Source organism: Salmo salar, chromosome ssa13, assembly GCF_905237065.1.
Source record: "Salmo salar chromosome ssa13, Ssal_v3.1, whole genome shotgun sequence".
NCBI lineage: Eukaryota > Metazoa > Chordata > Actinopteri > Salmoniformes > Salmonidae > Salmo > Salmo salar.
Genome location: NC_059454.1, coordinates 29,745,176 through 29,759,650, shown reverse-complemented (window position 1 = coordinate 29,759,650; position 14,475 = coordinate 29,745,176). Strand labels below are relative to the sequence as shown.

The 14,475-nt window shown below is 42.4% G+C and overlaps 1 protein-coding gene across 1 annotated transcript; it reads right to left on the bottom strand.

Annotated features, from left to right (window-relative positions):
* Positions 1-757: 757 nt before the first annotated feature.
* LOC106566852 (von Willebrand factor A domain-containing protein 1) lies at positions 758-11,927 on the bottom strand. The gene is made up of 6 exons (XM_014135343.2): positions 11,475-11,927; positions 8,486-9,043; positions 7,268-7,600; positions 3,449-3,733; positions 2,979-3,260; positions 758-2,551 (listed from the first exon to the last, which is right to left on the bottom strand). Exons 1-6 carry the CDS (start codon positions 11,557-11,559, stop codon positions 2,523-2,525), a joined length of 1,572 nt encoding a protein of 523 aa, XP_013990818.1. The 5' UTR covers positions 11,560-11,927; the 3' UTR covers positions 758-2,522.
* Positions 11,928-14,475: the final 2,548 nt, after the last annotated feature.

The following is a 14,475-nucleotide window of genomic DNA, read 5'->3' as shown; positions in this document are numbered from 1 at the left end:
TTAGAAAATGGAAGAGAATGAAAGGACAGAGGGGAAAAGGAAAAATAAGCAGGAGAAGAAAGAGAGAGAAGGGGACAAGAGCAGGAGAAGAAAGAGGGAGAAAAAGCGACGAGCAGGAGGCAAAAAAGAGAGCTGAGGAGGAGAAAAAAAACGATTGAACGACGTGGATGAGAAGGCAGAGGAGAAAATGAGGAGGCGACAATTAAAAGAAAATGAGCATGAGGTAAAAATGGCAAAGAGGGAGATGAGAAAATTAGAATGGGAGTTAGAGATGCATAGAACGTCTTACAGGGGACCACCCCTCCCAAAAAAGAGTGGCTTTCTGGGGCAGCTTATGAAGACCATGAAATAAGACTCACCCTTTGACAACCTCTATTTCCAGCTTTTCCTCGCCAATCAGCAAAGGCAGGGCATCCATCTGTTTCATATTCATCATCATTTCTACAATCCCTTTTGAAATCAACCCTTCCTCAATTAATTCCTCTAATTAGCATCCTGATCCTCAATAAATAGTCAGTCATTCAGTCCCTGTGCTTTAACTGATGTACCACTGTGAGAGGTGACTGCAACAACCCAACACCATCCATCAATACTAGGCACTAAGAGGCAGTTCTGGAAGTTAATGCAGTTAATGTTAACGCTAAAAAAATGTTATGCAGTTAGTTAGGAGTGAAAATAAAAATTACCAAACAAATACATTGTATTAGACCTGTAATCACTTTGGATATGCATGATAATTCTCAATGAAAATCCGCTGTGTTGTAAAACTAGTTAATTTAATATTGTGATGAACAACTCTCAATGTATTGAATATGAAAAAACCAACATTGAACCCATCTAAAAATGATCTAAAACACATCAGTACAACTTCCACAGGGAGGCAGCAGAAACCAGCTGATAACAGAGCCACCGCAAGGGACAGATGTCAGTCAGTTCAACCTCTATTTTTCATTTACATTTGGTTGAGTTGTCAACATGAAGTCAATGTGAAATCAACATAAAATGTCACCATGTCATTGGATTTAAGTTCAAATTTGGGTGAAAAAGAGACAGAATTTCCTTACGTTGATGACTTTTTGCAAATCCAATCAGTTTTCCACATTGATTGAACGACATCGCTTAGATTTTTTGTTGTTGAAATGATGTAGAAACATTACACCTACAGTATGAATGCGGTCCAATGAATTTGGTAGAAGAGTTCTTCTATTTCCTCTGCAGATCTATGCCAACCTGTATCACTGAATATACAACATCATCCAATGTAAGTCCTCCATGTATTAGTCTTGGTAGTGATGGGTCAAAACAATCCTGGAAAATATCAGATTGATCCTTTATGGAAAAACATCTGCAACATCTCACTGGTAGAACATCTTGTCTGTGGTTTTATCAGTGCAGCCATGTAGAGAATCTGATTTTTCATTGGTTTAGAGGGGTTCCTCTCTGTTATTAAGGATTCTGTGTCCATTTACCCTTCAATTAAAGTCTACATTGAGTTGGCACACACATGCATTAAGTATTACTAAAATATTACGAGTGGGTGCTTTGGGAAATATTCAGATTATTTTGCAAACATGGTTGCTCCTTGTGTATTGTAGAACCTAGAAAAATGTGTTAAAATTACATTCCTCTCCACTGGGCAAAAACTGGTTGAATCAACGTTGTTTCCACGTCATTTCAACAACATCAAAAATGTATGAGATGATGTTGAATCAACATGGAAAACTGGATTTGGATTTGCAAAAATTCAATGTAAGGGAATTTCATATTTTTTTCACCCAACCTTTAACCTAAATCCAATGACATGGTGACATTTTCTGTTGAATTCAAGTTAGTAAATCAACAAATGTAAATCAACACGTCTGTGCCCAGTGGGTCTTGTTGATTAAAACTACATTATGCATAATACCGTCAAGCAGAATGACCTTGATCTAGACTGATATGCTTGGCCACTCTCTACATCTTATATCTAAAACAAAGATGTTTACAGTGTGATTACAGGTTTTAGGCAATGCAAAGTAAATGTGAAAATCAAAATGTCTATATCGCTGGAGATAGCAACCCAACTCAGTTAGGGTGCTTACTAATAGAGCAAGATCTTTATAGTACAGCAAGCCTATCTATCTATCTATCTATCTATCTATCTATCTATCTATCTATCTATCTATCTATCTATCTATCTATCTATCTATCTATCTATCTATCTATCTATCTATCTATCTATCTATCTATCTATCTATCTATCTATCTATCTATCTATCTATCTATCTATCTATCTATCTATCTATCTATCTATCTATCTATCTATCTATCTATCTATCTATCTATCTATCTATCTATCTATCTATCTATCTATCTATCTATCGTATCAGTATCTATTAGACAGTGCTTTGTAAGCCAAAGGCCTTGTGTCTTGTCCAGAAAGGAGAGAATGAACTGAAGGAGGGATGCAAGTTCAGATGTATTGTTCTTCTCTCTTCTTCATCCCTCCATCCTTGGCATAGTGCCTGTTGAGCTCAGCAATGTTATGATCTGTGGCCCCAAACCGATGCATCTGAAAGGCAGAAAGAAACAGACACATGTGAAAATCTCATACCAGACCTTCCCAGTAGCAAGCCAAGAGTGTTAGCTAGTTGTTATGGAAACCCCAGTTGGCACAACCACACATTTTTGGTGTGGTTACTTTTGGGTCAGACAGTTGTTTCCCAAATATTATCAGAAGTTTTGGTGACATACTATAAGTGGATCATTGTTGTAATGTAGGCAAAAAATAGGCTACTGCTCCTCTTCAGATTGCTATTCAAAACTTGGCTTGGGTGCACTCAAAAGTGCCAATTCTAGGATCCCTTTAGAAATGCCCTAAAGAATTCCATGTCCACTCCAATTGACCAACTCAACACAACTGAAATTAACTGACCCCAACCAGCAGTGCTGAAAGGGTTCACTTCCTTATTCAAAATGGCAGCATCCTGTCCTCTTACCTGAATGAAACTGGGCCATGCAGCAGAGGCCCTCCCCGCGTGCCGTCCGGTAGATGGGCGACACACACACTCGGGTGGCGGGGGGCAGGTGTGTGAGGCGCGTGGACAGTGAGTTGGAAGGCAAGTAGAGGGAGGAGCGCGGGGCGGGGGTAGAGCCGTGGATGCCCTGTCCCTCCCAGGTGAGCCAGTAGCCCCTGAGGCCGTCCACGCTGGCTTTCCAGTCCACCTGCACAGAGTCACTGCCCACCGTGGTCAGCTGCAGGTCTGCTAGAGCCGGCCTCACTGAGAAGGGATGAAGGGAGGGAGAGAGGGAGAGAATAAGGCCTATGTGCTGCATTTATACAATTCTATGTCGAGTATAATAGTCAATTTTGCATTTCCCCCTTTTAATACTTCAGATTAAGCTTTGAGGCTAATACCATTCTGCATCTCTGCCTAAGAATATATCCTCAATGCTCTATGCTCCTTACCCTCCTCAGTGCACACTTTGACAGACATGGCCCTCTCCCGGCCGGAAGAGTGCCGTGCGCTCACGGTGACCAGGTACTGGGTGTCTGGCTGGAGGTTGGTCAGCACGGTGGAGTTCTGCCCTTGGCCCACAGTAGTCATGTGGAGCTTCCCCCCCGGCAGAGCCATGTACTCCACCTGGAAGCTCTGGACAGACTCCGGCTGCAGAGGACCCCAGCTCACCCTCACACTGTTGGCCCCTGAGTCAGACACCATCACTACAGCTGGGCTCAACACCTCTGAGGAGACTAAGTGATACAGTTGAAGTCGGAAGTTTACATACACCTTAGCCAAATACATTTAAACTCAGTTTCACAATTCCTGACATTTAATCCTAGTAAAGATTCCCTGTCTTAGGTCAGTTAGGATCACAACTTTATTTTAAGAATGTGAAATGTCAGAATAATAGTAGAGAGAATGATTTATTTCAGCTTTTATTTCTTTCATCACATTTCCAGTGGGTCAGAAGTTTACATACACTCAATTAGTATTTGGTAGCATTGCCTTTAAATTGTTTAACTTGGGTCAAACGTTTTGGGTAGCCTTCCACAAGCTTCCCACAATAAGTTGGGTGAATTTTGGCCCATTCGTCCTGACAGAGCTGGTGTAACTGAGTCAGGTTTGTAGGCCTCCTTGCTCGCACACACTTTTTCAGTTCTGCCCACAAACTTTCTATAAGATTGAGGTCAGGGCTTTGTGATGGCCACTCCAATACCTTGACTTTGTTGTCTTTAAGCCATTTTGCCACAACTTTTGGAAGACCCATTTGTGACCAAGCTTTAACTTCCTGACTGATGTCTTGAGATGTTGCTTCAATATATCCACATGATTTTCCTTCCTCTGATGCCATCTATTTTGTGAGGTGCACCAGTCCCTCCTGCAGCAAAGCACCCTCACAACATGATGCTGCCACCCCCGTGCTTCACGGTTGAGATGGTGTTCTTCGGCTTGCAAGCCAAACAGTTCGATTTTTGTTTCATCACACCAGAGGACATTTCTCCAAAAAGTACAATCTTTGTCCCCATGTGCAGTTGCAAATCGTAGTCTGGCTTTTTTATGGCGGCTTTGGAGCAGTGGCTTCTTCTGTGCTGAGCAGCCTTTCAGGTTATGTCGATTTAGGACTCGGTTTACTGTGGATATAGATACTTTTGTACCTGTTTCCTCCAACATCTTCACAAGGTCCTTTGCTCTTGTTCTGGGATTGATTTGCACTTTTCGTACCAAAGTACGTTCATCTCTAGGAGACAGAACGCGTCTCCTTCCTGAGCTGTATGACGGCTGCATGGTCCCATGGTGTTTATACTAGCGTACTATTGTTTGTACAGATGAACGTGGTACCTTCAGGCGTTTTCTGAGGTCTTGGCTGATTCCTTTTGATTTTCTCATGATGTCAAGCAAAGAGGCACTGAGTTTGAAGGTACGCCTTGAAATACATCCACAGGTACACCTCCAATTGACTCAAATGATGTCAATTAGCCTATCAGAAGCTTCTAGAGCCATGACATAATTTTCGGGAATTTTCCAAGCTGTTTAAAGGCACAGTCAACATAGCGTAGTAATCTTCTGACCCACTGGAATTGTGATACAGTGAATTATAAGTGAAATAATCTGTCTGTAAACAATTGTTGGAAAAATGACTTGTGTCATGCACAAAGTAGATGTCCTAACGGACTTGACAAAACTATAGTTTGTTGACAAGAAATGTGTGGAGTGGTTGAAAAACTACACTGCTCAAAAAAATAAAGGGAACACTTAAACAACACAATGTAACTCCAAGTCAATCACACTTCTGTAAAATCAAACTGTCCCTTAGGAAGCAACACTGATTGACAATACATTTCACATGCTGTTGTGCAAATGGAATAGACAACAGGTGGAAATTATAGGCAATTAGCAAGACACCCCCAATAAAGGAGTGGTTCTGCAGGTGGGGACCACAGACCACTTCTCAGTTCCTATGCTTCCTGGCTGATGTTTTGGTCACTTTTGAATGCTGGCGGTGCTTTCACTCTAGTGGTAGCATGAGACGGAGTCTACAACCCACACAAGTGGCAGGTAGTGCAGGTAGTGCAGCTCATCCAGGATGGCACATCAATGCGAGCTGTGGCAAGAAGGTTTGCTGTGTCTGTCAGCGTAGTGTCCAGAGCATGGAGGCGCTACCAGGAGACAGGCCAGTACATCAGGAGACGTGGAGGAGGCCGTAGGAGGGCAACGACCCAGCAGCAGGACCGCTACCTCCGCCTTTGTGCAAGGAGGAGCAGAAGGAGCACTGCCAGAGCCCTGCAAAATGACCTCCAGCAGGCCACAAATGTGCATGTGTCTGCTCAAACGGTCAGAAACAGACTCCATGAGGGTGGTATGAGGGCCCGACGTCCACAGGTGGGGGTTGTGCTTACAGCCCAACAACATGCAGGACGTTTGGCATTTGCCAGAGAATACCAAGTTTGGCAAATTCGCCACTGGTGCCTGTGCTCTTCACAGATGAAAGCAGGTTCACACTGAGCACGTGACAGACATGACAGAGTCTGGAGATGCCGTGTAGAACGTTCTGCTGCCTGCAACATCCTCCAGCATGACCGGTTTGGCGGTGGGTCAGTCATGGTGTGGGGTGGCATTTCTTTGGGGGGCCGCACAGCCCTTCATGGGCTCGCCAGCGGTAGCCTGACTGCCATTAGGTACCGAGATGAGATCCTCAGACCCCTTGTGAGACCATATGCTTGTGCGGTTGGCCCTGGGTTCCTCCTAATGCAAGACAATGCTAGACCTCATGTGGCTGGAGTGTGTCAGCAGTTCCTGCAAGAGCAAGGCATTGATGCTATGGACTGGCCCGCCCGTTCCCCAGACCTGAATCCAATTGAGCACATCTGGGACATCATGTCTCGCTCCATCCACCAACGCCACGTTGCACCACAGACTGTCCAGGAGTTGGCGGATGCTTTAGTCCAGGTCTGGGAGGAGATCCCTCAGGAGACCATCTGCCACCTCATCAGGAGCATACCCAGGCGTTGTAGGGAGGTCATACAGGCACGTGGAGGCCACACACACTACTGGGCCTCATTTTGACTTGTTTTAAGGACATTACATCAAAGTTGGATCAGCCTGTAGTGTGGTTTTCCACTTTAATTTTGAATGTGACACCAAATCCAGACCTCCATGGGTTGATAAATTGGATTTCCATTGATTATTTTTGTGTGATTTTGTTGTCAGCACATTCAACTATGTAAAGAAAAAAGTATTTAATAAGATTATTTCTTTCATTCAGATCTAGGATGTGTTGTTTAAGTGTTCCCTTTATTTTTTTGAGCAGTATAGTTTTAATGACTCCAACCTAAGTGCATGTAAACTTCCAACTTCAACTTTATGTAATAATATAATATTAAAATATATATAATATGGTGATTTACAAAGTGGAAGTGAAAGCTGGAATCCTTAACGGTGGAACTGCCACATCTGTTTCTGATATTACAACAACAAAGAAGATACTATAAACGAACAGTTTTTTTCCGTCTGACATCATTGCAAGTGCGATAGAACAGCAGCACATGTACTAATTTTACCATGAGGCACAAGCTTCCCCAGCTCGACTTTGTCAACAAAACAAAAACAATAACAGTCGTGCGTCGGACAGTGGTGCCGTTTCCCCTACTGCGGATTCCATCTTCAAGAATTTTCGATATACAGTGTGAGGCCCATGCTGGACACAACCCTGAAGACATCACACTCCAAGTCAACATTGTTAATTGTAACAATGTAAATGTTGTAAATGTGCCACCTCCTCTTACCTGGCTTAGTGGTGAAGGTGACAGAGAGGGGGTTGAGCACCTGTAGGTTGGACTTCGGAGTCAGTGTGGCCATGTATGTGGTGTCTGGTTTCAGGCCCATCAGCCTGGCCGTGTTGGAGTCCCCTGGCCGGGTCAGTCGTTGGTACTGACTACCACTGGTACTGGGGCTGGTACCAGGCCCCCCTGATACTCTTTCGCTCACTCCTAGACTGGGAGCCGGTCCAAACCGGATCTCATAGTAACCGGTCAAACCGGCCAGAACCGGTCGCCACTGCAGCATGGCGCTGTCTGTGGACACGTCTCGCACCTGGAGCCGTTCAGCCCGGAGGATCTCTGTTAGAGAAGAGACAGACTGAGACCAAAGGACTGAACCACTGGTGCAATATACACCTCCAGTGGAGACTCGTTTCACTTTAAATCAGAGGATGTGCTCATTGTAATGGCTGGAATGGAATGAATGGAAATGTATATTGGAACGATGGCGGTACCATACCATATTATCACAGTGTGCAGATTCCTTTCTCTCACTGGTAAACATTTATACTTGGATAACCAGAACAAGATGGCAAAAAAGAGAGGGAGGAAAGGGATAAGGAATGGAGGACACGCCAGTAAGAGAGAGGAGCTCAGACAGACAGACAGACAAACTGTGGGTTCTCCAATGCATTCACAACTCGTGCCATAAAAACCCTCGAAATAGACAAACCAGTTCTGGAGGATACCACTGTAACAAATAGCAAACCAGTATTCAGGTTTCAGTATCAGCGGACAGGAACCTCAGGCACTTGCTAAAGGGACCCTGGATTCTCCTTCTGTGTCGTAAACAAACTTTATTTACACTCTGCGTCCGCCCATCACTATGCATCATGTCTAAGAGCTACATATGTTTACTGGAAGTGCCTATGTGTCGATATGACTGTTACCCTATCTGACCAGAAAAATACCGTTTTGTCTATATATATCTGTCTGGCACCGTAGGGGGGCACGGTAGAGGGGGCTGGGTTGAATAATGTCTTTATTAATAGTCCACCCTCTCTCATTACAGTCTAAAAAACACTGTCTCTAGGAGTGGGTATGTGATAAAGGAGTAGCACAGGGACATGGACTTGTACAGCAGCGCAGTTTATAGTTGAGCTCAAAAGAAGGTGTCAGGTCCATGTTAGTTGCAGTCAATTGTGGAATCAAATTGGACACACACAGAACCCCACACGCACTCACCAATAATGGCATCCCTCAGGTCCTCAGTGATGATACTCATATCGTCGATGTCCACAAAGTACAGGTGTGACTCCACAGGAGGGGTGACCACCTGCCGCAGCACCTGGTAGTTCCCGTGGCCCGTGGAGATCACCAGAACGGCCACGCCCTCCTCTCTCAGCTTCTCCATTGGTCCAATCACATCACCCGGCTTTACCCCATCCGTCAGCCACACTAGAACTCTGGGGAGTTCTTCCCTGGCCCCCGCACTACCCCCGGGCTTCAGCACCCAGTCCTTGGCCATCCTGAGGGCCTCCTCTGTGTTGGTGTCGCCCCTCAGAGGCTTGGTGTTCCCCAGCGCCCCCTGTAGGCCAGTTTGGCTACTGTAGCTGTCAAAACCAAACTCAAGGCGGGGTTGGGTGCCCACCTGCAGAAGGCTCACTCTCACCTGGTCCTCACCCAATGAGAAGGGAAGGAGGAGCTCGGACAGAAAGCCCAGCATGCGGGAGTAGTCATAGGATGAGACGCTGCCCGAGGAGTCCAATAGGAAGAGGACATCACCCTCACAGCAGTTCAACACTGAGAGGAGAGGAGGTTACAGGTGGTGGACACACATTCAGTAGATTTTTACAGCTATAGGAGAATATGGATATGCTATGGCTACAGATTATCATGCTAATAATATGTGAAAATGAATGAGAATTATATGCACCCAGAGTTTAAATGTAGCAATATTTACAACTTCTCAGTCTGTCTCTTCCCCCACTTCATGGTGGGGGAATTTCTATAAGCATAGTGCTTATTATAAGTGTATGTGGGAAACAGGGAAACATAGTGCTATAGTTAGTTAACCCACAAACTTCCCATAGAGAAGTGGCAAACTCATAGCCACACACATTTACAGGGATATGTACAGTAGAGCAAACTGAGACGGTGTGGAGCATCTGTGGAAAAACCCACTACCACTTCCAACTTTCTCTCTCTTTTCTCTCTCCCTCTGATTCCTTCTCCCTCCCTTAACTTTTTCCAGTGGTCCCCTCCCTGTTCAGTGTGAGTGTGCATGCATGCATGCAAGCATACACACACACTCACAAATTAGTGGAGGAGTGAGAAACAAGTAATTACAGAAATTAGACCAGATCAAAACAAACAAAAAATAGGGATGAAGTGAGATAGATCAGAGTAGGGACGGGCGGATGAAGGACGGATGAAAGATGCTGTCACAACATTTTTGAAGACTAGGCCCAATATTCCAGATTTTGCCAATTTTCCATATTTCGTATCACTAGCCCGAAGCTTCTCATTTAAGGGAGCGGGGGTTAGGGGGAGAACAGTAGGAGCTACTGGGTATTGGTGGTATAAGGAGGGGTTAGGTTGGAGGTGGGGATAGAGAGAGAGAGAGAGAGAGAGAGACAGAGAAAGAAAGAAGAGAGAGTGGGTAAGGGGAGGTGTGTTTTTGCAGTTCCATTTGAGAGAAGAGGAAGAATGTGCAGTAGTAGCATATGTGCTCAGAGCAGAAAGAGTGAGGGAGAGAGAAAGAAAGAGAGAGAAACAGAGAGAGAAAGAAAGAGATAGACACGCTAAGTTCGTGGTCCAGCTATGTGTACTTTTGAAATGCACGATTTTCTTTGGGCCCTTAAAAGTGAATTTCTACAAGCTTTAATTTGACGCTCGATCTGTGGTGGTTGTACTGACAAGAGTGTAGTGTTGAAGGACAAATTGCAGTGAATGAAAACACTCTGCCTTTCTCTCTTTCACTCTTTTGCTTCCTAAAGAATTCTCTACATCGGTCTTCTTGTTTGGACTTTGTACTCCTCCAGCTGCCTTAGTGGCCTCCAGGTTAAAGCTCCTGTAAACTGTACTTATGTATGTATGTGTCTCTCTGGTCATGCCTATTTATTGTAAACAAAATATTTGCTTTGTACAGTATTAGCTTTATCGCAGTATTAGGTTTACAGTACACCATGAACAAGTTTGACTAATATATTAATGGTTACACACTGAATGTAATTATGAAGCCCCAGAACCTTGATGAGCATGGGAGTAACTGACTAATGCTTTAGACCTGTTTCACACATGCATGGAAGCTCACACAAACACACACACACACACAGGTGTGTACTTCAGATTGACAGCCCAGATGTGATAGAAAAGGCCTCATCCGCAGCTCTTCTTTATTCTAAAACATGATGTGGTTATATCACCAGGCTGTATCACAACCGGCTATGATTGGGAGTCCAATAGGGCGGCGCACAATTGGCCCAGCGTTGTCCGGGTTAGGGTTTGGCCGGGGTAGGCGGTCATTTTAAATAAGAATTTGTTCTTAACTGACTTGTCTAGTTAAATAAAGGTTAAATAAATAAAAATGAAAAAACATCGGTATGTAGGATCAAAATAAATCATAACAGGAGATTAAACCTGAATAAACTGTGCTTCTCAGCCAGTCCTTAGTATTAAAAGCATTTCTATGTTTGAGTGCGATGCATAGAAAGTAATTAGGCTATCTTAGTCAAAGCATGTCTATAAATGGAAGAGGGTGTGAGAAGTGTAATGTTCTGTACATTGTATCCTTACACTGAGTCATAAAAACAGACCACTGACGGATTGAATTGACTCACCACCAAGTTCAGTTTTCACCACTATGGTTATGAGCTCTAGATAACACCTGCATGGTTGTAACAAGCATTCAGTAATTATTATGGTGTTATAATCGATTAGATGTTTTAATTTACATCACAATAAATCATATGCATAAATACATTTAACATAGCGTTAAACTTCTCATTAAAAGCCAGGAACAGGTATCAACATAGAATTTCTACAATTTTGACAGTAACCTATGACCAGTAGGCTATGATCAAATTATTGTGCCAATCTAATAACACCATTTGGAGATACTCTGACTGTACTCTGACTGTACCTCTCCTCCCTAGTCTGTCAGTCATGTAGAACTAGGCTATAACATCCACCCACCACACCTCACCACCAGACCATCACCTGCAAAGCTCACCTGCTTCTGGTGCGGAGTTTTGACCACTGGACGACCACAGGAACACGCAAACCAGCATGCAAGTAAATAAAATCCGACCTTTCATTGCAAGGGTTAATTGCGATCAATTCCAGTATAAAGAATTATGACGATATCGAAAGGGCTTCCTCCAAAAAAGTGTCCATTGCCTGGACCGTCCCTCCAAGTGAAATGGTAATCAGCGTTACATTCGAGCTACTAATAGGCTATAAAAAGATTGGAACTTCACAAATCCTCACTTTCACTCAGACTTTTCCAGTTTGTTTCTGTTTTTCTGGAACATTTTATTCTCGTGAGTTTGTGAGGTAAATGGCGCCTTGAGCGAACTAGGGCGTGAGTGTTCAAGTCGGTTCTTCGCTCTGACTCCAGTCCCGTGTCCAGGTCCTCCCTTTCCAGTGTTCAATCGTCTTTCTTTCCAGTCTTTCAAGAGACTTCGAATAGCAAGAAGCTCAAGAGAGCTCTCGCCAAACGTCATTGCTCTGGAAAGGTGCCCATTTTCTCATAAAGGTTATCTTTACATTTTATGGCGAGTAGTCAATCATGCAAAAAGTGAAGAGTCTTGAAAATGTAAAACAACATAAATAAGAATGTTCTGTTACATAAATAATAATTGTAACTTTACGTTTTGAAATTAACCGACGGTTAATTATCTGGATTCTGTACACTTATCCTATTATAACTACGAATTTCAGTTATGACCCGTTGTAATTATGGATACTTTTATTACCAGAGGGCCACTGACTTTCAGCACCAAAATCATTTTAATGAGAGTGCCTCCTCAAGATGACAGGCCTACGTCTAGGCTATATTCTATTTAATGTGTATGTGCATGCTGAGTTAAATATGATACTATAAGATCATGTAAAATATTTTCTAAATATAGAATTACAGTATGCTGACAAACTGTTCACTGACTGGTGGACAAAAATAATGGGGTCAAGCCCTTGGACTTTAGCATAAACTTTGCTTAAGTCATCAAAATAAATTCCATGAAATATTATTTTTAATTGAATTGCATCAGCCTATAGTGCCTCAGGGGAGACTTGGAGAATGTAATATTGGGATGGGGTCTATATGAGAGTGAAAAGCAGGCAGCTTTCGTATAGAGAGAGGTGAGGAGGAGTAGGAATAGGGTAGAAGACGAAAGTGGGAATTAAGAGAAGGAACAACCCACTTGGCAAAAACTTGTTGAATCAACATTGTTTCCACCTCATTTCAACAAAATAACCTAATGTGAAGAAGTTGAATCAACGTGAAAAACTGATTGGATTTGCTAAAAGTTATCAACATAACGGAATTTTGTATTTATTAATTGCTATATTGTAATTACTTCGCCACCATGGCCTATTTATTGCCTTAACTCCCTTATCTTACCTCATTTGCACTCACTGTATATAGACTTTTTGTTTTCTTTTGTTCTACTGTATTATTGACTGTATGTTTTGTTTATTCCATGTGTAAATCTGTGTTGTTGTGTGTCGAATTGCTACGCTTTATCTTGGCCAGGTCGCAGTTGCAAATGAGAACTTGTTCTCAACTAGCCTACCTGGTTAAATAAAGGTGAAATTAAATTAAATTTAAATTTAAAAATGTAACCACATTTTTACCTTAATGCAGTGATATGATGAAATGTTTTGTTGATTTCACATTGAATTCACATTAGTTGACAACTCAACCAGGTGTCAACTGAAATCAAAACTAGAGGTTGAAATTACTTCTGTGCCCAGTGGGAAAGGTCTGATGTCTAGAGACCTCGGTGACACCACATTACCCAAGCTTATTTCGATTGTTCCATTGTAACAGAACACTCCACCACACACCTAGTAACTAAACACTGAGTCTGTTCAAAACAGTAAAAGATAGGGGCTGCTCTATGAAAGATAGGGGCTGCTCTATAAAGTTTACCCTTTCCAAAAATAATATTGTTTTGTTTGACCAGCCTGGTCTCAGACTAAACGTAACATAGTAATGTAAATCTGGGACACTCAAATTAGTATGAAATGTTACTTTTGATATGGTTACAGAAGACAGATGGTTACTTAATGCAAAAAAAACGAAATGGGGGTGGTCGGTCGGGGTGGATGGATGGGCAGAGAGCGTGAATATCTAGAAACCCAAAGGTTGCGAATTCGAATCTCATCATGGACAACTTTAGTATTTTAGCTAATTAGCAACTTTTTAACTACTTACTACTTTTTAACAACTTAGCATGTTAGCTAACCCTTCCCCTTAACCCTAACCCTTTTAGCTAATCTTTACCCTAACCTTAAACTAACTCCTAAACTTAACCCTAACCCCTAGCCTAGCTAACGTTAGCCAGCTAGCTAACGTTAGCAACCTAGCCACCTAGCTAGAATTTGTTATATATCATACGTTTTGCAAATTCAAAACATAACATGCACTCACTGCTATTTCAGTTTGTCCCGAGTCATTGACTGCCAGTAATAGGTTCCCACTTCAAAATGGACACGGATAATTCATTTATCTTATATTGAGTGGATGTTTTGAATAGTTTTTCCCACAGACCAAACTTGCTGTGGCATGCAGTGTTGTGGAGTAGTGAACTACATGTAGTTCAACAAGCAGTTTAACTATTTTTGCAGTAGCTTGGTGGTAGTCAAACTTTTTTTCAGTAGTTAATTGCTTTTTTGCCATGTAGTGGTGTAGATAACTACTGGAACTTAACAACTTTTTTGCAAAAAAAAGTAGGCAATAATTACCTTTCTTGTTTTGGCATCAGACCTGCCTAATTCTCACTTGAAACATATTTTTTGTGTTTAATAGGCTAAATTACACTTTTTGTTAACATACAGTATGATCCTAAAGTGATATGTATTGCAATTTGTAGTCTATGATCATTTTTCACTTTTGGTAAACTACACTGAACAAAAATATAAATGCAACATGTAAAGTGTTGGTTCCATGTTTCATGTGCTGAAATAAAAGATCCCAGAAATGTTCCATATGCACAAAAAGCTTATTT

What these genes read in the sequence shown, in the direction of transcription:
- LOC106566852 (XM_014135343.2), bottom strand. Translation starts at nt 11,559, where the DNA reads ATGAAAGGTCGGATTTTATTTACTTGCATGCTGGTTTGCGTGTTCCTG. An exon ending in CACCTTCACCACTAAGCCAG is followed by an intron (nt 3,734 to 7,267) that starts GTAAGAGGAGGT and finishes TGTATCACTTAG; the next exon opens with TCTCCTCAGAGGTGTTGAGC. An exon ending in CAAAGTGTGCACTGAGGAGG is followed by an intron (nt 3,261 to 3,448) that starts GTAAGGAGCATA and finishes ATCCCTTCTCAG; the next exon opens with TGAGGCCGGCTCTAGCAGAC.